The following is a 24956-nucleotide window of genomic DNA, read 5'->3' as shown; positions in this document are numbered from 1 at the left end:
TTAACTAATTAGAGCCTTGAATAATTAGGGCCTTGTAAACATATGGTATGGATCATTTGGGTTGACGAATTGTTATTTCAGTTCGATCGTGCTTTTCATTAACAAAGAGGAAAAAAGTCCTGCAAACAATCATAATTTTTAACTTTTCTGTTCATTTTAAATTTATGCCTACTGATTAACATCACTCCTTTACCATATTGAAACTTGCCTTCAAATTAATGCAACAAATTACTGAAATGCCATACTGTTCTATCAAATGGGTCATAGTTTTGCATGAGATTTCCAGATTCTGGTTACATCAGAAAAGGAACTGGGAAGCAGTTGCTAGTTACTTCCTTAACAGCCAATAATATGTATACAATGTCATGCACTTTCCTACAGTTTTATCAAAAAGAAATTGTAATCCTGGATGAAAAAATTAGATAGAAATTAAGATAAAGAGGAAAAAGTGTGCTTATGACAGGTGTCAGGTAGAAAATACAATTGAGAACCAAGAAGAATACAAAAGGAATACAGGGGGTGGTGGGAATACAGAGGGGAGGTGAAAAAGCATATTGGATAAGCAAAGAAGGATTATGAGAAAAGATTGGCAGCCAACATAAAGGAGAATCCCATAGCCTTCTATAGGCACATAAATAGTAAAAAGGTGGTAAAAGGAGGAGTAGGGTCGATTAGGCACCTAAAAGGGAATTTGCACATGGATGAAGGGGCCGTGGCTGAGGTATTAAATGAATATTTTGCATTCATCTTTACCAAGGAGGTAGATGCTACCCAGGCCATGGTGAGAGACGAAACTGTCACTAGAAGAGTTCAGAATTGACAAGGAGGAAGTGTTGAATAGACTGCCGGTACTTAAACTCACAAGGCACTGGGACTGGACGAGATGTATCCAAGGATATTGAAGGAAGTGCGAGTAGAAATTGCAGGGGCCCTGGCCATAATTTTTCAGTCTTCCTTAGACTTGGGGGTTGTGCCTGAGGACTGGAGAATTGCAAACATCACACCCTTGTTCAAAAAGGGTTGTAAGGATAAGCCCCACAATTACAGACCAGTCAGGTTAACTTCAGGGGTGGGCAAGATTCTAGAAACAATTATTTGGGATAGAATTAGTAGCCATATGGAAAAATATGGATTGGTAAGGAAGAGCCAGCATGGATTTCTAAAGGGGAAATCGTGTTTAACTAACTTGCTGGAGTTTTTTGAAGAGGTAACAGAAAAAGCCGATGAGGATAATTCTGTTGATGTGATGTACATGGACTTTCAAAAGGCGTTTGATACAGTGCCACACAACAGACTTGTGAGAAAAGTTATTGCTCATGGAATAAAAGGGACAGTAGCAATGTGGATGCAAAGTTGGCTGAAAAATAGGAAGCAGAGTGTAAAGGTCAATGGTTATTTAAAATAAAAACAGAATTACCTGGAAAAACTCAGCAGGTCTGGCAGCATCGGCGGAGAATAAAAGAGTTGACGTTTCGAGTCCTCATGACCTTTCAATAGAACTAGGTGAATCCAAGGAAGGGGTGAAATATAAGCTGGTTTAAGGTGTGTGTGTGGGGGGAGGTTGGGTGGGGGGAGAGAAGTGGCGGGGGGGTGTGGTTGTAGAGACAGGTCTCCTCTACATTGGAGAGACCAAACGTAAACCGGGCGACGGCTTTGCAGAACACCTGCGGTCTGTCCGCAAGAATGACCCAAACCTCCCTGTCGCTTGCCATTTTAACACTCCACCCTGCTCTCCTGCCCACATGTCTGTCCTTGGCTTGCTGCATTGTTCCAGTGAAGCCCAACGCAAACTGGAGGAACAACACCTCATCTTCCGACTAAGCACTTTACAGCCTTCCGGACTGAATATTGAATTCAACAACTTTAGGTCCTGAACTCCCTCCTCCATCCCCACTCCCTTTCTGTTTCTTCCCCCTTCCTTTTGTTTTTTTCCAGTAAATTATATAGATTTTTCTTTTTCCCACCTATTTCCATTAATTTAAAATATTTTAAAATCTTTTATGCTCCCCCCACCCCCACTAGAGCTATACCTTGAGTGCCCTACCATCCATTCTTAATTAGCACATTCGTTTAGATATATATCACCAACTTCAACACCTGTGTTCTTTTGTTCTGTTGTCTGTGACATCTTTTGATGATCTGCTTCTATCACTGCTTGCCTGTCCCTACAACCACACCACCCCCCCTCCACTTCTCCACCCCCCCCCCCCCCCCCCCCCCCCCCCCCCCCCCCCCCCCACACACACACACACACACACACACACACACACACACCTTAAACCAGTTTATATCTCACCCCTTCCTTGGATTCACCTAGTTCTGTTGAAGGGTCATAAGGACTCGAAACGTCAACTCTTCTCTTCTCCGCCGATGATGCCAGACCTGCTGAGTTTTTCCAGGTAATTCTGTTTTTATTTTGGATTTCCAGCATCCGCAGCTTTTTGTTTTTGTCAATGGGCTGGACGAAGGTTTGTAGTGGAGTTCCCCCATTGAGACCCTTGCTTTTCCTGATATATATTAATGATATAGATCTTGGCATTCAGGGAACAATCTCAAAGTTTGCTGATGATACGAAGCTTGGAAGTGTTGTAAACTGCGAGGACGACGGTGTAGAACTTCAAAAGGACATAGACAAGTTGGTGGAGTGGGCAGATAGGTGGCAGATGAAGTTCACTTTGGTGAAGTGTGAGGTGATACATTTTGGTAGGAAGAACATGGACAGAAAATATAAAATAAGAGGTAAAATTTTGAAGTGGGTGCAGGAGCAGAAAGACCTGGGTTTATATGTACATAGCTAATTGATAGTGGCAGGACAGGTGGAGAAAGCAGTTAATAAAGCATATAGTATCCTGGGCTTTATTAATATGGGCACAGAGTACAAGAGCAAGGAGGCTATGCTGATAGACCACAGCTGGAGTATTGTGTACAGTTATGGCTGCCACATTATAGGAAGGATGTAAATACATTGGAGGGAGTGCAGAAGAGGTTTACAAGAATGGTTCCAGAGATAAGAAATTTCAGCTACGAAGATAAATTGGAGAGGTTGGGACTGTTCTGATGGAGAGAAGGCGGCTAAGAGAAGATTTGATAGAGGGGGCTGGACAGAGTAGATAAGGAGAAGCTGTTCCCATTTCTGAAAGAATCAAGAACAAGAGGGCACAGATTTGAAGAGATTTGCAAAAGAAACAAATGACGTGAGAAAAAATTTTTTCACACAACAAGTGGTTCAGGTCTGGAATGCACTGCCTGGAAGTGTGGTGAAGGCAAGTTCAATCGAGGCATTCAAGAGGGCATTAGATGATTATTTGAATAGAAACAATGTGCTGGGTTACAGGGCAATGGCACTCGGTCATAATGCTGATTTGGAGGGCTGATGCAGACACGATGGGCCGGATGGCTTCTTTCTGTGCCGTTAAAATTCTGTAATGATGTTTAAAATTCTATAATGATGTTATCTACTGTCTTAATGGGAAATATCACCTGGAATGAAATGTCCAAAAGAGAGTGAAATTTTATTGTAAAAAAAGGAACCCCCAAATAAATTTACGTTTATGTCAAGCACTTCACCTTGAAATTTACTACTACAATCATTATACTTCAGCAAAGTATACCTCTACCCACAGATTTATTTTAGCCCAAGGTCTGTATTTCTAATAACTTTGCAGACTTTTTTTTTGTTTGAATGTTCAGGACTTTCTGCTCACGCACATGTTGAACTTCCATATTACTCCAAATTCCTGCTGATTGCTGCTTACCTCTCCTCCTACAATCCTGCGAGAACAGACAAAAGGTTTTTCTTGAAGGTACAGTAATTCAGTTTATTTTAATCTTGACCATTAATTGATGCATAAAAAATTGAATAAGAAGGAAACAGTGAGCAGGTTCGGCAGCATCTGTTTCATGCCTGTGAACTTTCATCAGAATCCTTTGGAGAATGCAATGTTATGTTTCAAGCTTTGGATGGTAAAATGTGCATGCTGTGATTGTGTGGTTAACTGTGATCAAGGGGGCAATGTAGTAGCAATGAAACAGAAATACAATGCTTAAAGAAACTTATGCATCTGTATCTGAATTAACGGAGCATTCGCAATAAGGTAGACAAATTAACTGCACAAATAAATGTAAACGGATACGATATGATGCAATTACGGAGACATGGCTGCATGGTGACTAATGCTAGGAACCGAATATCCAAGGGTACTCGATATTCAGGATGGACAGGCAGAAAGGAAGAGGAGGTAGCTTGGTGTTGTTTGCCAAGGATGAAATCAGTACGATAGTGAGAGAGGATATTGACTCAGAAAATCTAGATGTGGAATACATCTGGGTGGAGCTAAGGAAAAACAAGGGATGGAAAACATTAATGGGAGTTGTCTATAGGCCTCCAAACAGTAGTGGTAAGGTCGGGGAACACATTAAACAGAAAATTAGAGATGCATGTAACAAGGGTGCTACAGTAATCATGGGTGACTTGAATCTACATATCGACTGGGCAAATCAAATTAGCAATAATAATATTGTGGTGTATACATTCCTGGAGTGTGTATGAGATTTTTTTTTTAGACCGGTATGTTGAGGAACCAACTAGGGAACAGGCCATACTAGATTTGGTATTGTACAATGAGAAGGTTAATTAATAATCTTGTGTGGGGTCCTTTAGGGAACTAACCATAATATGATAGAATTCTTCATTAGGATGGAAAGTGAAGTAGCCCAACCTGAAATTAGGATCCTAGATCTAAACAAAGGAAACTACAAAGGTATGAGGCGTGAATTGGTTACAATAGATTGGGGAACTTCATTAAAAGGCATGATGGTGGATAGACAATGGCTAATATTTAAGGAATGAATGTATACATTGCAACAATTATACGTTCCTTTCTGACACAAAAACACAACGGAAAGCTGCCCAACCATGGCTAACAAAAAGAAATTAAGGATAGTATTAGATTCAAAGAGGAGTCATATAAAGTTGTGAGAAAAATTAGCAAGCCTGAGGATTGAGAGCAGTTTAGATTTCAGCAAAGGAGGACCAAGAGATTGATTAAGGGGGGAAAAATAGATTTTGGGAGTAAACTTGCAAGGAACATAAAAGCAAACAGTAAAAACTTCTATACGTATGTAAAAAGAAAAAGATTGGTGAAGACAAATGTAGGCCCCTTACAATCTGAAACAGGAGAATTTATAATAGAGAACAAGGAAATGGCAGAGCAATTAAACAACTACTTTAGTTCTGCCTTCATGGAGGAAGATACAAATAACTCCCCAGAAATGCTGGGAACCAGGGGTCTAGTGAGAAGGAGGAATTGAAGGAAATTAGTATTACTAAAACAATAGGGCCTAATGATAAGGAGGAATTGAAGGAAATTAGAATTACTAAAACAATAGTGCTGGAGAAAATAATGGGACTGAAAGCCAATAAACCCCCAATGATAATCTACATCTCCAGGTACTAAAGGAGGTGGCCATGGAAATAGTGGATGCGTTCATTGTCATCTTTAAAAATTCTGTAGATTCTGGAACAGTCCCAGCAGATTGGAGGGTGGCAAATGTAACCCCACTATTTAAAAAAGGAGGGAGGGAGAAAAAGCGAATTACAGTCCAGTTAGCCTAACATCAGTAGTAGGGAAAATGCTAGAGTCCACAATAAAAGATGTGATAATAGGATACTTAGAAAATATCAACAGGATTAGACAAAGTCAACATGGGAAATCATGTTTAACAAACCTACTGGAGTTTTTGAGGATGTAACTCATAGAATCGCTAAGGTAGAACCAGTGAATGTGGTGCATTTAGATTTTCAGAAAGCTTTTGATAAAATCCTACATAAGAGGTTAGTGTGTAAAATTAAAGCACATGGGATTGATGGTAATATATTGGCATGGATTAAGAATTGGTTGGCAGACAGGAAACAGAGAGCAGGAATAAGTGGGTCTTTTTCAGAGTGGCAGGCGGTGACTAGTGGGGTACTGCAGGCATCAGTGCTTGGGCCCTAGCTATTCACAATATATATAAATGATTTGGATGAGGGAACCAAATGTAATATTTCCAAGTTTGCTGATGACATGAAACTTGGTGGGATTGTGAGTGGTGAGGAGGATGTTGAGAGGCTTCAAGGCAATTTAGACAGGTTGAGTGAGTGGGCAAATACATGGCAGATGCAGTATAACATGGATAAGTGTGAAGTTATCCACTTTGGTAGGAGAAACAGAATGCCAGAGTAATGGTGATAGATTGAAATGTTGATGTACAAATGAACGTGGTACACCAATCACTGAAAGGAAGCAGTGAGACCACACCTGGAGTATTATGTGCGGTTTTGGTCTCCTTGCCTAAGAAGGGATATAGTTGCCATTGAGGGAGTGCAGCGAAGGTTCACCAGATTGATTCCTGGGATAGCAGGATTGTTGCATGAGGAGAGATTGGGCTGACTAGGCCTAAATTTATTGGAGTCTAGAGGAATGAAATGGGGTCACATTGAAACGTATAAAATTCTAACAGGGATGGACAGACTGGATGCAGGGATGATGTTTCCTCTGGCTGGGGGTCTAGAACAAGGTGTCACAGTCTCAGGATATGGGGAAGGCCATTTAGGACTAAGGTGAGTAGCAACTTCTTCACTGAAGGTGGTGAACCTGTGGAATTGTTTATCACGAGAAGGTTGTTGAGGCCAAGTCATTGAATATATTTAAGAAGGAAATAAATAGATTTCTGGACTCTAAAGGCATCAAGGGGTATGGGGAGAGAGCAGGAGTACGGCGTTGAGATAGAGGATCAGCCATGATCATATTGAATGGCGGAGCAGGCTCGAAAGGCCAAATGACCTACTCCTGTTCCTATTTTCTATGTTTCTGTAGATTGTACATTCTGAAATATGTCAGATTTGGCATTTGCGATTAAAGAGTTTGCTGTCGATTGGAAGCTTTCCTCTTTACTATTGTGACCCACCAACTTTGTTACAGTAATACCATATATGATGGCCCTATTTATTGCATATTTGACTGTTCCAGAAGTTAGAAAAGTTAAATCTTTTTTTGCTATAATATGGTAACAAAACATCAGGAGTAACTGCTGGGATCTCCTTTGATGACACCAAAGTAATTTCAGAAGTGTTCATTTAAACAAGTCATATTGCATACAGTAAGTACTTAAAGTTGTGGTCGCGTTCCTGAAAATTGTGACCTTAAGTGAATCATTGGTTCCCATAGGAATCAATATTAAAGCTGGAGTTAGGGAAAAACCAATGTATTAGTTGAAATACTGTACTATACATGTGCAGCAGTGTGCATTCCTAGCTGGAATAACTTGTAAAATAAGATGAATCACAGAATATATCAGAAATACTGTATAAATTCAAATTAGATGGGGCTTGTTTGTGTGATTTAGTACTGAGTAGCACAGCTTCTGTCTCGCCCACAGCACTCCTGAAACTCAGCTCTTGGCACCCCACCCCACCCAACCCCACTGCCACCTCTCAGTTCAAGACTGCACCTGAGCCTATAACCTGGATCCCTCCCTAATGGTTAGCAGGGAGCCGAGCCCCTGTCCCGGGCTGCTGATCGAGTCGCTGTGGAGTGGTGAGTGGGCATCCACTTAGATGAATTATGCTGGCTTGGAGGAGTTCAGATTGATTTTGTCAAGCAATGCTAGATTCTTCTTTGTGGGAGTATGTAAGGAGTGTTCCAGCTGGTGAGTGCAGGGTTGGTCATAATGGTGCCTAACAATAACAACTTCTATTTGCATAGCATCGTAGTAAAATGTCCTAAGGCATTTCACAGGATTGTTATAAAACACAATTTGACACTGAACCACATGAGATTAGAGCAGATGACCAGAAACCTTCTCAAAGAGGTAGGTTTTAAGGAGCATCTCAAAATGATGACAGAAGGGAAAAGATGCAGAGAGATTTAGGAAGGGAATTCCTGAGTTTTAGGGCATTGACAACCAGAAGAATGACTGCCAATGCTGAATTGTTTAAAATCATGGATGCTCAAGAAGCCAGGTATCTTGAAGTGTTGTAGGTCGGGAGGCGGTTAGAGATGGGCAGGACAAGGCCATGGAGATTCGAAAATATGATTGGGAATCTTAAAATTGAAAAGTTTGTTAAAAGGGAGTGAATGTAAATATAAAAGTAGTCTCCTGTTTGCATGTTGTAAAAGATATAATTTGTATTAGCATCTTACTCAAATTAAAATAATGTTGGAATAAAATGTCCCGTCGGGTAAATAAGCTTGCTTTTTAAATACCTTTTTACTTCCTTTGGGTGTGATATCCTGAAAGCAATTTTAATGATACAGAATAATAAGGAATGTTTGACTTGCTAAAGTAGACTTTAGCAAATGTGTTAGCAAAACAAAAAAAATCTAATGCAAGAGAATGTTTTATTGTAACTTAATTACTTCTGAAGTACAGGCAATCTTGAAATGTGGGTAACTGTAGCAACCAACTTGCACACAGCAAAGTCCTGCAAACATAGAGATTAATTGCCATGGTTATGGCATAACCGACGGTAAATGCTGAGCTGTTCAAATCCCAGAAGGAAACTTGAAACAATTGTCACAAGCAATTTTCAATTTGTATAAAATTCAAGAAGCGTGCTTTGAATTTGAATAAGGCCGCCCAGTCTTATAGGTTTGTATAAAACTAGATTAAACCTTTTTTAATAAGAGAAATGATTTTACATACATACATAGATCTACAAATTACTACCATGATAACTTCTAAATCCCCTATTCAATCTAACTCCCAGTTACACTTTTGTTAAGGCAACAGTAAGACACAGATTTTAAGACCCAGGCAGAGAAACATGATACGCTGAACAAGTTGACTTCCAAGTGAGTTTTCTTAACTTCAGTCCTTTGAAGACAGCAGCTTGAGGCATAGATGCTGAAGGCTTTTCACACACTTGTAGGATCTTAAAAATGCCTTCCCTTACAAAACAGCCTTTTTTTTATACATATCTTCCTCTTTAAATACAAATACCCATTTCACTATAGCCCTTAACTTACGTGCTCCCCAGGGTCAGATTTGAAGGGGGGGGGTTACCCCAAAGTTGCACTGGGAATCCCTCTGGCAAGTTCCCAGGCAAGGGTTTGCACGGCAATTGCCCAGAAGTGCTAACTTTCTCTGGACAATTGCACTGCACTGAGAACCATCCAAAAATGCGATTTAAATTACAAACTTCAGATGGTTCAGCCGGGGTTGTACCAATAGTTACCCAGAAAATGTCAGAAGAATTAAAACCTCGTCTAACTTCTGGGTAACTATTGTAAAGGCCCAGGCTGACCTCACGGGACTCCCCGATGCCCCCACCCCCATGCATGCAGATGCACAGACACAGACAGACACACGCATGCACAGACACACTATTACTGTATTTTACAATAAATTCCGTTAACATTATGAGAATTATTATATCTCTTGACACCATACAATCTGTTGTCTGAAAGAAGTGATGTTGGTTAAGAGTTCAGTATTGGCCAAGAAACTAGGAAAGCTTGCCTGCTTATTTGATAAGTGCTGTAAAATCATTTATGTCTTTGAGAGGGCAGATGAAGCCTTGATTTTAAAATCTCTCTCTCATCAGCTTTGATTGTGTTTGTGATATGGAGTGGGATTTGAACCCACCACCTCTGACTTAAAGGTGAAAATCGTATCACTGAGCCAAGCCTGGCACCTTAGTATTTTGGCTTACACATCGTATTTTATTGGTGCTTCAGATCAAAGTAGTATGTTTTTGTTTGTGAAGGATCATGTAGTCTGTATGGTTGACCTTTTAGTTTACTGGAGAGAATTTGTATGGGTGAGCAACTAGTACTTAGTAATGAAATATTTCGATTTAATGGGAAATTTTCTTTATCCTGAGGGTAGCTGTTGAATTAAGGAACTATTTTGGATTTACTCCAGTGCAGTTATAATCACAAACTTGGGTCCATGTGCAAAATAGATTTATAATTTGAGAAACAGTAAATCACCCTTTTTATTGTAGATATATAATTACATTGAGTACTTTGCAGATCAGCACAATGTTTTAACTTTTCTTTCTCCTTTGTTTTATTTCCAGCATCATGGAAAAATTAAAAAAACCTCATTTTTGAAGAAACATGAAAAGGTGATTATTGATATTCAGTATTATAATCAAATTAGATTGAACCAGTATGTTAGTTGGACTGTAAAGAATGAGAAGATAGAAAAAAACTTGTGTTATGATGGTTAACTGAACATAGACATAGTATCGAACTGGTCTGTAGAGTGCAGATCCAGATGGTACATTACCAAATGAACTCTGAGAAGTTTGCTTGTAATATTTACTGCATCACAATTAAAAAGTACAACACTTTTATGATCTCTTGGATCATTTACAAGTGCGCATCTGTGTCTCCAGTGTAAACCTGAAAACCGTTGGTTTGGTTTATTCAGACTGTATAATGTGCATTGGAACATTGCATGGTCAGGCACAATTGAGACTGATTAGATCAGAGCAAACATTTTTCAGTGTTCCTTATATTTTGATATGTTTGCGGTTTAATTTTTCTTCTGTGCAGCCAAAAATCAAACCAGTTGGTGTTCTTTGTAGTTGCTTTGTACTTTTGACCACTTTATTTTTAAGTTGCACATAAGTGATTAACAGGGTTGAAAATAGATTTAAATTACCAACTTTTAAGCGTAGGTTATTGAAGTGTTCCATGCTTGTCAAATTCAAAGGATTTATGTAGAGATTTAGTTCCCAAAACACTGATAATCATCCACTGAACCATACCAGCCATATAAATACTGCAGCTACAAGAACAGGTCGGAGGCTGGGGTTTCTGTGGAGAGTAACTCAGCTGCGGATTCCCCAGTGTCTGCCCACAATCTACAGGCACAAGTCAGGAGTATGATGGAATACTCTCCACTTGCCTGGGTGAGTGCAGCTCCAACAACACTCAAGAAGCTCGACACCACTCAGGACAAAGCAACCTGCTTGATTGGCATCCCATCCACCACCTTAAGTATTCACTCCCTCTGCCACCAATGCACAGTGACAGCAGTGTGTATCACCTACAAGATGCACTGCAGCAAATTGCCAAGGCTCCTTCGACAGCACCTTCCAAACCTGCAACGTCTGCCGCTGACTAGCAGACACGTGGGAGCACCACTACTTGCAAGTTCCTCTTCATGCCACACACCGTCCTGACTTAGAACTATATCGCCATTTCCTCACTGGATCAAAATCCTGGCACTCCTCCCAAACAACACCAGATTATCTGTTTACCTACATCAGATGGACTGCAGTTGTTCAAAAAGGTGGCTCACCGCCTTCTTGAGGGCAATTAGGGATGGACAACAAACCTTGTCACCAACGCCCACATCCCATGAAAGAATGATTTTTTAAAAAATCCTGACATCCCAAATAATAAAAATGGAATGCAACTTACGCAACTGTTGTAAAATAGTTTCCATGGTAATAGTTCTTTTCATCAGACACAAGTAGCTAACTTCAGAGCTAGTGAATGTTTGTATTAAGTACATATTAATATTTGTATCTCCATTTCTCTATCCACAATCATAAATCTGCTCATTTCCTTCATTATTCCATAATCAGAAAGGTAATGTTCATACTTTCTATTTCACTTTTGCACAAGTCTCTGAAATTCAGGGCGACTGCCTAAGCTTTTTGTGCCTCTAACTGTAGTGCCTGAGCTCCATTTTGTTCCTTCCTTATTAGTGTGACCAATTATTTATGAGAATCCATAACTTGCTCTTCACTGGTGTAGCACAATATTAACTAACTTAATGTGGCTGCAAGGTGTATCTGTATTTGATTCTCAATTTAAGTATCAACTTTAGAAACTTTAGACACAAAATAAATCTAATCTTTAGTTTTTAAAAAATGCATACACTATATTTGTGTGATCAAGGACTTTGCAGTAAGAAGCAGCCATTTTGCCACATCAATTCTGTTGTGTTTTTGTCACTCCTCTGCTTCGCTGAGGTACAGTTCCACAACACCAGCAACCAGCCTGTGTCAGAATCTAGACAGCGATAGTCAGCAAGCTGCTTAGCTTTGTATGTTGCAACTGCTGAGTCTGATCTTGTTCTCTCCCAATGTCCTTGTCCTTGTGTGCATTTTCCAGCAATGGAACAGTGTTGGATACACTATATAGCCTCGAGACTTTTCCTGGGGAGAGATCAACACACATGTTCCTGGTGCCACCGCCTTCTCCAGGTGCTGCATTGCACCTTCTGATATTAATGCTGATGGCAGGTGTCCATGCCACCCCCCCCCCCCCCCCCCCCCCCCCCCCCCCCCCCCCCCCTCCACACACACACACACACACACACACACACACACACAACCACCACCTGTCTGCAGTATTTAAGTGCCACCATCCGAGAATGAGGTTCATCAACATCCTTCCCTTTACAGCAAGGCCCTAAAGATTGGATTCAGGTCCAGGAGCCAACAGCTAACTTCTGCCAAATCTCCCACACTGTCAGATCCCACCTTCATCTCTGACTCCACTGCAGAGGGTAATGAATGAAGTGCCATACATATAAAGAGATAGTAAGGAAAATCACGAGTAACAGGTCACCTATCCTGGCAGCACCTGCTGTGGCTCCTTAGGCAGCACAAACCAAACCCACAACCACTACCACCTAGAAGGACAAGGGCAGCGGATAGATGGTAACACCACCACCTGGAAGACCCCCTCCAAGCCACTCACCATCTTGTCTTGGAAATATATCGCTGTTCCTTCACTGTCGCTGGATCAAAATCCTGGAACTCCCTTCCTAATAGGGAGGGCATACCTACACCACAGGAACTGCAGCAAATCAAGAAGGAAGCTCTCCACCACGTTCTCAAGGGCAGTTAGAGATGGACAATAAATGATATTCTAGCCAGCGATGCCAACATACTGAAAATGAATTTTAAAAATACTCCTCTGTACAGGAATGGATCCCTGGGGTCCAAGGATGTGGCACTCGCTCGTATCACATTCATGACACGTCAATGACCCCTAACTCCAAATGACCTGTCCTTTCTGCTTCATTGGTGTACCTCTGTTACAGGAACACATACAGGCCTGGCTTTAGGAAATTTGCTCCTAGTTTCTTTATCGAATTACAATTCTTGTTGCTCAGTTTGCCTGCTTCCTACAGTGCTGCTGCATCGGGTCTATGCTGCTCTGCTGGCCTTTTCCCCAATCTTTCTCCAAACGCTTCCAGTCTCCCCAGGCATTTAGTGCCTATTTGCAGCCTAACTTCTACTGCATATTTATTAGCTGATTCCATAATTTATAGCAGTCGAAAGTCCTGATCTCTTAGTTCCGTTGGCATCAAAATATTGGGCCTTTTTTTTGTACATCACAAAACACTTCCTGAGTATCGTATTTTCTAAGTTTGTTGGTAGCAAAATGTTAAAGTGGTACTGAGAGTTGACTGAGTTTTAAGGATAGCTGCACTTGTGTGATGGGTGTTTTCCAGTACAATATTGTATTTGTAGATGTTCTCTTTAACTCTGTTGATATATCATACTTCATTGTGAAATAAAAACAAAAAGTGCTGGAAAAACTCAGGTCTGGCAGCATCTGTGGAGAGCGAAACAAGAGTTAATGTTTTGAGTCCGTGTGACTCTTCTTCAGAGCTCTGAAGAAATCACACGCACTTGAAATGTTAACACTGTTTCTCTCTCCACAGATGCTGCCAGACCTGCTGAGTTTTTCCAGCTTTTTCTGTTTTTATTTCAGATTTCCAGCATCTGCAGTATTTTGCTTTTATACTTCATTATGATCTATTTGGCTGTTTCCCAAGCAGAAATTATTTGCACTGCAGAATGAGAGTTTTATATTATGGATTCTGCGATAAATGACGAGCGATTTGTGATGATTTGTGTTCACATAATTAGAGTAAGACCAGTTGGGTCATAAAATTACCAAATAATTCTAGTTGTTTTTATATGCCTTCTGCAAAAAAACCTGGAAGCATTGCAATCACTCACGCAGTTTATACTTCTGAAAACCTGATAATAGTGAGAGCTGACTGGTCATCAAGTAGAGGAAAATCAGCTGTTTAAAATTTCAGTTACCAGTTTTTCTGGTTCATTCAGGAAATGCTGGATAAAATTACCAATGTGCAGGTTTGTTATTGGAATTTGTTTGTGAGCTGTGATTTTGTTGGTTGAGTACACACCAACCTGGTGAGAGCTGTTCATGCATGACTCTATAGACCATTACACTTTTTAAATGCTGTGTATTTAGCTTGCATGCATGTTTTGTTCAATTATTAATAGAATGGCCTGAAACTGTCTGGTAAAGTATTCAACAGAGCCACCTTCAGATAAGAGGGAAATGCCTGCTTTGCCTATGCAAATCTTAAACTTACCTCTCCAAGAGGCAGCCCCATGTTGCGACATCCTCTCCATTCTTGATCACCCTCAGCAGCGCCCACTTCTCCTGGTGAAGATGCTGAGTCTTCAGAGCTGCCAGCCCTGTGATTGGGCCAGCAACATCAGAAAACTGCCCAGCGCGACAGCTATTAGGAGGCCTTCTCTGGGAATGTCACCGAGCTGGTCGCATTGCCGGCAAGTGTGTCTCGGGACTTCCATTTTGTCACGAAGTTCATGAGAAAATTCAGCTGCGAGTGTTAGGAATTTCATGTTAGTTGGGGAGGAGGTAAGATGCTTGGGGTGAGTTGTCCTGAGGAAGATTTTAGAAAACAGTCTTGGATAAATAAAAGTCTAAAAATTTACTGTGAAAAGTAAAGCTTAGCAACTAGCCTTTATAGTGGTGAGTCAGAGCTGAGAAAAGAATAATGCTCACACATTTGGTGATTAGTGTGGTATTATAAGCAGACTTAGTTGTCTAAAGATTCAATTTATGAATTATAATGGAAAAGATGGATCCAGTCAGTGGAAAATAGGAAACTTCTGAGTTTTTTTCCTTTTGTGCATGGGTTTTCATTGACACATTTTTAGGTGTTTTATGAAACCAGTGTAGAGGGAAACGTTGATATTTTGCTGCCTTATAGTGTTGTCACTGTTGACTACAGACCTTCAGCTACTCTTCTCAATTATTGCAACATCCATCTCATTAATTAATGGCCGTTATTTTTTGAAAACATGATGCACAACAGCTTAAGAAAATGAATTATATAAACGGGTGGTTGTTCACTTAATTGGCTTGCAGGCATTTAATGTCCCTTGATGCACTATTACCAAGACAGATCAGTCTAATTAACCTTGTTTCTTACAGACCAGCAATCACCTCCTTGGCCCCAAACCATTCCCACTGGATAGGTTGTTGGCAATTTTCTACAGCATTGTCGACAACAGAGTGACTCCCACTGCACATATTTTCTCTCAGGTGAGTTTGGAATATGTCAATGTTAACTAGTTCCATGGGGAAAACCTTGAAAAGGTTACAGATTCAGAGATGAAAAGGTTGCACCACTCCAAGAATGTGAAATGAATTGGCCACAATCTTTGAAAACACATTGAAAGCTGAATTAATAAGTATGTAATGCTAATGTTGTGAAAACTTGGTATTGCAATGTATTTATTGACTTTAATCTGACAATGGAACTTTTTTTGTGGTCTGCACAATCCCATGCTCCATAACTGTTGAATCCACGGAAGTAGTGCTTATATTGCACATTCTTTCTCTTATAACCCCAATTACCTATGCAATCTATAGAGTTGATATACCAATATAGTGTACTAGTTTATATTGAAGATGTGTGGGTGCATATTAATGGGGTCAGTGTTTGACAAATAAAGGCAGTTTTCTGGATTCCACGTACCTCTTTCCGAAATGTATCAGTAATACAGACATACTTATACTAGTATAGTAAATGGAAACATATTGGCCCATAACTTCTGATCTTCCAGGAGTCGTAACTGGGGGTGGTGTAGCCCAAAGCTGTGCTGGACATCCCGACCCCCAGTTCAAACTTCCGTTGGGCAATTGCCCTTCACTCAGAACCATCCAAAAGTATGATTTAAATTGAAAACTTCAGATGGTTCCGACTGTCTTACAGTAACAATTATCCAGGAAAAGTTAGAATGAAAACCACTTCTAACTTCTGGGTAACTATTGTTATGACCCTCCATGGGACTCTGCCACCTCACCCATGACCACCCAACACAGGAATTGCTTTATTACTGTAATCATTTTAAATTGAAACTTCCCCAGTCTCCCCTTTTGGTTTTCCGGCCTCTGCTTATCTGTTTTAATTGTTTAACTTTATTTGTAAATTATATACCTTATTTTAATTTTCTTATGCCTTTTTCCATGGTATTCTTTCTGAGCGCATCCATATGCATATTTCTTTGCACCCATGCCTTTATTGCTTTCTCTTTTGCTTTTCACTTTTCCTTTCATGCTCCTGTGTTTTTAACAGTTTGTAACCACCAGTGGGAAAGCCAGCAGTGGGAACTTCAAAGATTAAAATAATTGATTTCTGGCTCAGTGGAAAAGGATTCCATTGAAAGTCTGCAAACTCATCCAAAGCTACTCTGATCTTCTCATCTCTTATTACAGAGCCACAAAAAGTGAGATGACAAGTATTAAAGAAAAGCACTTACACAACTTTACTCCCCCCCTCCCCCCATCTTCTCCCAGGAAAACAGATTGGCAGAAACTAGAATCTAGTACTTTAGGGCTTGGACAAAAAACAGATAGCTTAGTTGGCATTGCAAATTATATCTTTATGAAATAAGATTCTCCTCACCTGGTGGAACTATCTTAGTACAGAGCCTTGTTCTCTGGAAATCATTCCTGGAAGATCAGCAATGTTAAGTGGAAGGTCTCAGCTGAAAATGATAACTTCCTGTACTGAATTGGCTGTTGGTCCATTCTTTCATGAATAGAAAATAATCTGTTTCTACAAGCAGCTTTCTTCTGTTCTTTAAAATTCTTTAAGCTGTTTGAAATAGGGAAGCAGACTGAATTTGGGCCTAGAGTTGGCTATTTTTGTTGCATGTAACTGGCTATTTTTTTTTGTTTTATACTGGGTGCATTAAACAAATATAACACTGGGTGGCAGCATTGTGCTAAGATTTGCAAAGTAATCTTCTCCACATGACATGCGAAAAGGAAATGAGTTTTCCAAAATCGGTTGGCAGCTGCCTAGTTAACCTGCCATCAAAGGTACTCACCATATTAAATACAACAGAAAGTCCAGAGGTGCCTGGCTGTCTTCATCATCCCTGCCCCCTTCCCCAGCTCCTCTGTTTGTAGTTATAGTAATGAAGAGGCAGAAGTTTAACTTTTGAACCCACTTAGCAGGGGAGGTCGGCAGTAGCTTTGTGAAACCAGTTTTGCAGAGTCTCTTTAACTCAGCCATGACATTAATGTCCTACTTCTGGGTTTCCTGACCATTTAGAGCAAATAGCCTAATCATGACCCACACCTGACAATGCAGTTCTGTGTCTTACTCAAGTTGGCTGTGTTAATACCTCAAATGGAAAGTCTGTGATGACAAAAGCTCTTCAAGTAAAGAATTTTAAAACACTGGTGATGGGAGAATATAAGAATAGTGGCAGTAGTGGATCATTTGGTCCCTCAAGCCTGCTTTACCATTTGATACGATCGTACCTAGTCTTCTGCCTCAGCTCCAGTTTCCTACCAGCTATCCATAGTTCTTGATCCCTGAGAGATCAAACATCTCTCTCAGCCTTGAATATACCCAACAATAGAGCACCTATATTCCTCTGGGGTAGAGAATTCCAAAGATTCACCGTCCTCCAAGTGTAGAAATTTCTCCTCATCTTAGTCCTAAATGATCAACCATTTATCCTGAGGCTGTGGTTTAAGGATAGCAACAAATAAATACTGACCCTGCCAGCAACACTCACATCCCATGAACGAATTAAAAAAAGAACTCTTAGCTAGGGGGAAACAACCTCTCTGGTCTACCCTGTAAAGCCCTTTTAGAATCTTGTATGTTTCAATGAGATCACCTCACTCTTCTAAATTCCAGAGAGTATAGACCCAATTTACCCAGCCTCTCATCCTAGGACAACCCTCTCATCTGAGAAACTAATCAAGTGAACCTTCACTGTACTGCCTTCAAGGCAAGCCTATCCTTCCTTAGTTATAGAGATGAAAACCGTGCAGAGTATTCCAGGTATGGTTTCACCAAAGCTCTTTACAATTGCAGTAAGGCTTATTTATTGTTGTACTCCAATCCCCTTGGAATAAAAGCCAGTGTGCAATTTGCCTTCCTAATTTCTTGCTATACCTGCATGCTAGTTTTCTGTTGGTTGTATAAGTCCACCTTGCAATGGGCCAAATGGCCTCCTCATTTCTGTAATGATTCTATAACCCAAGTCTTTGTATTCCTTTTTGGAGTATTCCCAACTTCAACACTTACAAGTTTTACATTTTTTTTAAAATTCTGCTTTTCTATTCTTACCACCAAAGTGAATGACCTCATTATATTCCATTTGCCACCTTGTTACCTACTCACTTAATCTGTCTACATCTCTTTGCAGCCTCTGTGTCCTCCTCGTCACTAGTATTGCCACCTAGTTTTGTATCGTCAGCAAACTTGGACACATTACTTTCAATCTTTTTGTCTAGGTTGTCAATATAAGTTGTAATCAGCTAAAGGCCCCAGCACTGACCCTTGTGGCATTTCACTGCTTGCAGTCTGCCAACTTGAAAATGCTCTGTTTATCCCTACTGTATATTTTGCTTGCACTTTTCTCAGGAAGCAATCAATAGTTTAAAACCTGAAAATCATGGAACTATAATTTCCTTCAACTCTTTCCCTACTCAGATCTCGCTTATGGCCCTGTGAGGCACTCCATTTAATCGTTGAGCCATGCAAGGCAGGGAGTCTTTGTCCAATTTTTACTGTTGAACTTAGTGATTTGCGTTTTGTTTTTCCTCCTTCAGTAATGAACAGCTTCACATTAATAATGTGAGGCCAACTCCAGCATCTTCTCATTAGTCACGATGATGCACTATTTCTCTTATCCCAGTCTTTTTAAAAATAATGTTCATAACATTTTGAAATAAACACGTGAACAAGGAATGGAGGTTAAAGTAAGTTCAACCTAGTTCATTGGCAATAAATTTGTTGTGATAGAAACATCAGCAAAGCCTTATTCATCTTGCCCCACGTCAGAATTTGTGTAAATGCCATCATATCTACTGCAGTTTAATTGTCTTTCCTTAACTTTACTAGAATAATGTAATAATAAAAGTGAGAGATGCCAATATTTCCATATTAAACATTAAGCACTAATAATTAATATTTGTACATTTTTAACTCTTTCAACTTCAGTTTAAAAAAATTATAAAAATATTTGTGTAGGTAATTAAATTGATAGCGCCAAACTTATTTAAAATACAATGTTTGTGGTTGAACTCCAACATAGGCCAGAATTTTCTAGCCCCGCCACTGCAGAAATCTCCATTCACATCGGAGGAGCCAGAAGATCCTGCCAGCGTGAGGGGCTAGAAAATTCCGGCCATCATTTTTTGATGCATGCTGCTAATTATTCTTCAAAGGACCTTCCTCAGAAAACTTGTTTAGTAACTATAATTTCCATCCATGCACTGGAGAATTTAATTTTGAGCATTGTGCTCCTCACTGAAGATTTGAAATTTGTGTTGCAAAGATACAAATTTGTTGTACAGCATTTCCTCTAAGTTAACTGAGTAAAGTGGGGAGAGACTGCTGAGCAAAGTCGGGAGAGACTGCTGTAAAAGAGAGGCAGGAACTGGCTTATGAAGGCAGCAGGACCTTGTAAGTCTGTGCCAGTATTGTGGGGGAGGGAAGGGGTTTAGTAGGGTGGTCTGTTGATTCCTGGAGGCAGAGGTACTTTGGAAGCCTGGTATTGGCTAGTGATGGCAGATCAACTAGGGCCTGGTTGTGGTGGGAAGGAATTGGGGAAGCCTTGGAGAGTTTGGGGGAAATCATGAAAGGGCGGTGGTAGCACTTGATTGTGGGGGCTCTTCAGACTGGCACCTGGATCCAGGAGATAGATGGAAGGGCATTTATCTCCTGAATCCACCAAGTCCTCATCTTGAACCTTGATGAAACTGCCAAGTTCTCTGATGCTTAGGAAATGCAACCAACCAGAGTTAAAGTTGATAAACAGAATGACAATGAGGCTGTCCACCTTATTGTCATATTTAAAGTTCCAAACCACCTTCTTGGCATGGGTTAGTTGTTAATGTCTTGTTAATTGCATTGTTAAGGTTTGTTACTGTGATGTCAATTGTATTGTTAAGGTTAAGAGCAACAAGTGATGGTTATTGATTGTCTTTGAGCACATATAAATAGGGGATAGCTGGAGAGCTGTGAGACTGAACAAGTTAATAAACTGTCTCAATAAAGAAAAGCTCTGTGTCGTGGTTTTGGCTTCACCAACCAACTTGGATCCTATAAACAGGTTGTTCATTTTCCAGACTCTGTTAAGGCCTGAAGTAGGCAAGAATGGGTCTGGATACAGTTTTTTTCACACTTTAACCTTCCCAAGCCTTTCAGTTTTTTTCCCTGTTAAAATTCGCCCCAATATGTCCACTGGTTTCCTTAAGGGAATGGAAGGAACAGGCAATGAAGTTTGGGAAGTTCAGCATGATGGAGAACAGAAAAGTCTAGGGCCAGAATGGGGCCCAGGGTTGAAACAAAATATGGTTTGTGTCAGTTATAGGGAGAGAGCAGGAGATTGATCCACCTGGAGAGCAGGATCAGATTAAACACAGACGTAAACACAGGAGTGTGGTCTAGAGAGACAAGTTGGGGTTGATAAAAGAAGAGAATGGCACAGTGCAGGGCTTGTGTTTCCTGCAGTGTCAGAGAGGGAAGAAGCAGGATCAAAGCATGGGGCTGTGTTGTGGTTTCTGGGAGCTGAAACTTAGTTGCTTGGTTTTCTCTCAGTCAGCCTCACAGTACATTTGTGCCCTCTGCGCATGCATTGTGATGGAAGCTGGGTTGCTTAATGTCTTGTGGGAGCTGTAGTGTAGTCATTGGTTCAGAATATTGGGTTTTACAGGATGTGAGGAGATATACACATGGACTAGATTTCATACTTGTTGATGGTGAATGTGTGCAGTAGATCAGCTTTTTGTTTATTGCACATGAATCACCGGATGTAGTTCAGTTTATTAGGTGTCCTAATATATCATAGTTTCTCCAGCATGCATTAAGTCAATATTTTGATTTAGGTTAAATTTTGAAATTTAATTTTCATGGGGATGTTGTTATGTAGTCATGTAAAATTTGGTCTCCCTGATCACTATTTCCTCTTTCTATCAGCTTTCGTGCCACAATACTTCCTTAATGCTGTGGCTTGCACTGATTCCTGTACTTTGTACTGTATATTCACTTTTCAGCTTGCAGCATTAATAATTATGAGTCTGAGTTTTCAAATTCAGCCCCTATTCCTGTTACAAAACATGTGATATTCCTTTACGCCACTATGTGGCACCCAGCTTCTCCAAATTTTATTTTTGTAACTTGTTCTTTAAAACGCCTTTATTGTAACTTTTGTGTCAGCTTCCAGGAACTGGCTTTTAATATGTTATAGTTCTAAATTGGTTTCCTGAAGACAGAATTCAGTTTTCCTGGGTTTGAGTCTTATGGCAGGATAAGAAAAGCAGTTTTAGTAGTGTGAATTTTTGGAGTCAGCTAAAATCTGACTGAAATGAACACCCCTATAAAGGTGATTTAGAAGTGCACCCAAAATAATTACTCAATCTCAAAATGATTACACTGCAGATGGGAGGCCATTCAGCCTTTCGTGTCTGTGCTAGCTCTCCAAAGGAGCAATTTACCTAGCGTCATAGCTCCACCTTCTCCCTGTACCCCTGCACATTCTTCTTTTTCGGATAATAATCCAATTCCCTCGTGAATGCCTTGATTGAATCTGCCTTCACCACCCTCCCAGGCAGTGCATTCCAGATCTTCAGTCGCTGCGTGAAAATTTTTTTTCTCATGTTGTCATTGCTACTTTTGCCAATTACCGTAAATCTTTGGGACCACTGGGGGTGGAGGTTGCCATGTGTCCCACCAAGACAGAAGAGACAAGAGAAATAAACACACACCAAGACTTAATTTGTTCAAAAAAGGTAACTAACTCCATGAAGTGAAGTTTCGACACTATTGTGATAAGCATGTAGGAAATTGAGTGAGTTGATCGTCACGATGACAGACTCAATGTAAAATGCTAAGTTACTATCTGTACTATTGCTCCTGTAGCCTAGAGAATGCAAATAAGGCCCTGAGCGATTCAGTGTTCAGATATTAGAGTTGCACATTTTTTTTATTTATTTGCTCACTGTATGTGGGTATCACTGGCCATGCCAGCTTATATTGCCCATAAGGACTTAAGAAAGAGGAGCAGGAAAAGACCACACAGCCTATCAAGCCTACTCTGCCATTCAGTACGGTCATGGCTGACCTTGGGCTTCAACTCCATTTTCCTGCCCGTTCCCTTATCCCTTAATTCCCTGAGAGATCAAATATCTGTCTATTCCAGCATAATAGAGCATCCACTACCCTCTGGTGTAGAGAATTCCAAAGCTTCACAACCCTTTGAACGAAGGAATTTCCCCTCATCTTAGGATAAGGGGCCATTCATTTGGGACTGAGACTGTGCTGCTGTGTTTTAGATTCCCTGACCAATGGAAACAATCTCTCAGCTCTTACCCTGTCAAGCTATTTCAGGATTTTGTAGGTTTCAATGAGATCACCTCTCATTCTTCTAAACTCCAGAGAATATAAGCTCAATTTATTCAGCCTCTCATCATAGGACGACCCCCTCATCCCAGAGACCAATTTAGTGGACCTTCGATGTACCACCTCCAATATAAGTTTATCCTTTCTTAAAAGTGGAGACCAAAACTGCGCGCACTACTCCAGATGTGGTCTCACCAAAACCCTGTACAACTGTAGCAAGACTTCTTTATTCTTGTACTCCAGTCTTCTTGCAACAAAGGCCAACATACCATTTTCCTTCCTAATTGCTTGCTGCACCGGCATGCTAACTTTCTGCATTCCTTGTACCAGCACACTCAAGTCTCTTTGAACATCAACATTTACAAGTTTCTCACATTTTAAAAAAAAATATCTAGTTTTTTTATTCTTACGACTGATGTGAGTAACTTCACATTTCCTTATATTATACTCCATCTGCCATCTTGTTGCTCACTCACTTAACCAGCCTATATCTCTTTGCAGTCCCTCTGTCCTCCCCACAGCTTACCATTCCATCTAGTTTGATATCATCAGCAAACTTGGGTATATTATTCTTTATATCTTCATCTAAGGCATTAAAATAGATTGTAAATAGCTGACGCCCCAGCACTGATCCTTATGACACCACACTATTCACTGCTTGCCAGTTGTTTTCTATCCATTAACCAATCCTCTATCCATGCCAATATAATATTCCCCAACTCCGTGAGACCTTGTTTTGCCTATTAACCTTTTGTGCAGCACCTTATCGGATGTCTTTTGGAAATCCAGGTATACTACATCCACTGGTTTCCTGTTATCTACCCTACTAGTTACATCTTCAAAAAACTAATAAATTTGTCGAACAGGGTTTCTCTTTAGTAAAACCATTGTTCTAATCATACTATGCTTTTTTAAGTGCATTATTAAGACTTCCTTAATAGATTCCAGCATTTTCTCAACAATGGTCTTAGGCTAACTGGCCTGTAGTCACACTCTCCCTCCTTTCTTGAACAGCGGTGCAACATTTGCCAACTTCCAATCCAGTTGGACCATTCCTGAATCTAAGGAATTTTGGAAAATCATAGGTAGCGCATCCACTATCCATGCAGCTATCTCTTTTAGAACACCAGGGTGTAGGCCATAAGGCCCCAGAGATTTGTTTGATTTTAGTCCCTTTAGTTTCTCCAACACTTTATCTCTGCTGATATTAATTTCCCTAATTTCATTTTTTAGCCCTTAGATTATCGTCAATTTCTGGTGTGGAACTTATATGTGTCTTCGCAGCAGAAGACACAAATATTTGTTGAATGCCTCTGCCATCTCCTCATTCCCCATGATTATTCCTCCTGTCTCTGCTTCTAAGGGACAGGCATTTACTTTAATACTCTCTTCCTTTTTATATACTTAAAAAAACAGCCTGTCAGAGCTTTTGTACATTTCTGGCTTGTTTACTTTCATTCTATTTTTTTCCCTTTTTATCAACTTTTTGATGGCCCTTTGCTGGTTTCTAAAATACTCCCAATCCTCAGGTTTGCTACTGTTTTTGCAACATTGTAAACCTGTTGTTTTAATCTAATACCATCCTAACTTCCTGAGTGAGCCACGGTTGGGTCTTTCTTGCTGAACTTTTGTTCTTCAGTGGAATGCAGTTTTGTTGAACATTTTAAATTGTTTCTTTAAATGTCTTTCACTGTTCATTTACCTCCATACGTTTTAATCTATTGACTTAATTAACTGTAACTAGTTTTCCCTCTCATACCTGTGTAATTGGCTTTGTTTAAGTTTAGCGTTTTAGTTTGTGATTGGTAAATGTCACTTCCAAGCTTAACATGGAATTGAATGGTATTATGGTCACTCTTTCACAGTGGATCTTTTACCCTGATATTAATTAACTCTGTTTGTTTACACAATACCAGATCTAGGATCTTATCCCTAGTCAGTTCCTCTATGTACAGCTCAAGAAACTCATGAAAATATTCTATAAACTCATCTTCTAGACCAGGCTTGTCTAACACACAGCAAGCAGGCCACTATCCATCCCCCCACAGGCCCCTCCATTCAGCTTGCAGACCCCATGTTCTAAATGTTGGTAAGTGAATTCGAAGATTATGCAATGAGCTGCTCCTCCAATCACAGGCCACTTCTCTACTGTATTTGCTGTTGATAGGTCACTTGTGATCCTATCAGCAGCAAATGTGGGAGAGAATCTGTCTCTGATTGGAGGAGCAGCTTTCTTCAGCCTGAAAAAAATGGCGTGACGGCAGGAGTGAGTTTGCTTGGGA

The 24956-nt window shown here is 40.2% G+C and overlaps 1 protein-coding gene across 4 annotated transcripts in view; it reads left to right on the top strand.

The window, feature by feature from the left end:
* The window catches only part of orc5 (origin recognition complex, subunit 5), a 113447-nt gene that overhangs the window by 54647 nt on the left and 33844 nt on the right, over positions 1 to 24956 (top strand). For all 4 annotated transcript variants that reach the window (XM_041202331.1, XM_041202332.1, XM_041202330.1 and 1 more), the window contains exons 11-13: positions 3691 to 3803; positions 10064 to 10111; positions 15234 to 15344. In XM_041202331.1, coding sequence (XP_041058265.1) covers positions 3691 to 3803; positions 10064 to 10111; positions 15234 to 15344 — 272 coding nt within the window. The remainder of the gene's footprint in view (positions 1 to 3690; positions 3804 to 10063; positions 10112 to 15233; positions 15345 to 24956) is intronic.

The sequence above is a fragment of the Carcharodon carcharias genome, chromosome 13, assembly GCF_017639515.1.
Source record: "Carcharodon carcharias isolate sCarCar2 chromosome 13, sCarCar2.pri, whole genome shotgun sequence".
In the NCBI taxonomy this organism is placed as follows: domain Eukaryota; kingdom Metazoa; phylum Chordata; class Chondrichthyes; order Lamniformes; family Lamnidae; genus Carcharodon; species Carcharodon carcharias.
This window is presented reverse-complemented; position numbering and strand designations above follow the sequence as displayed.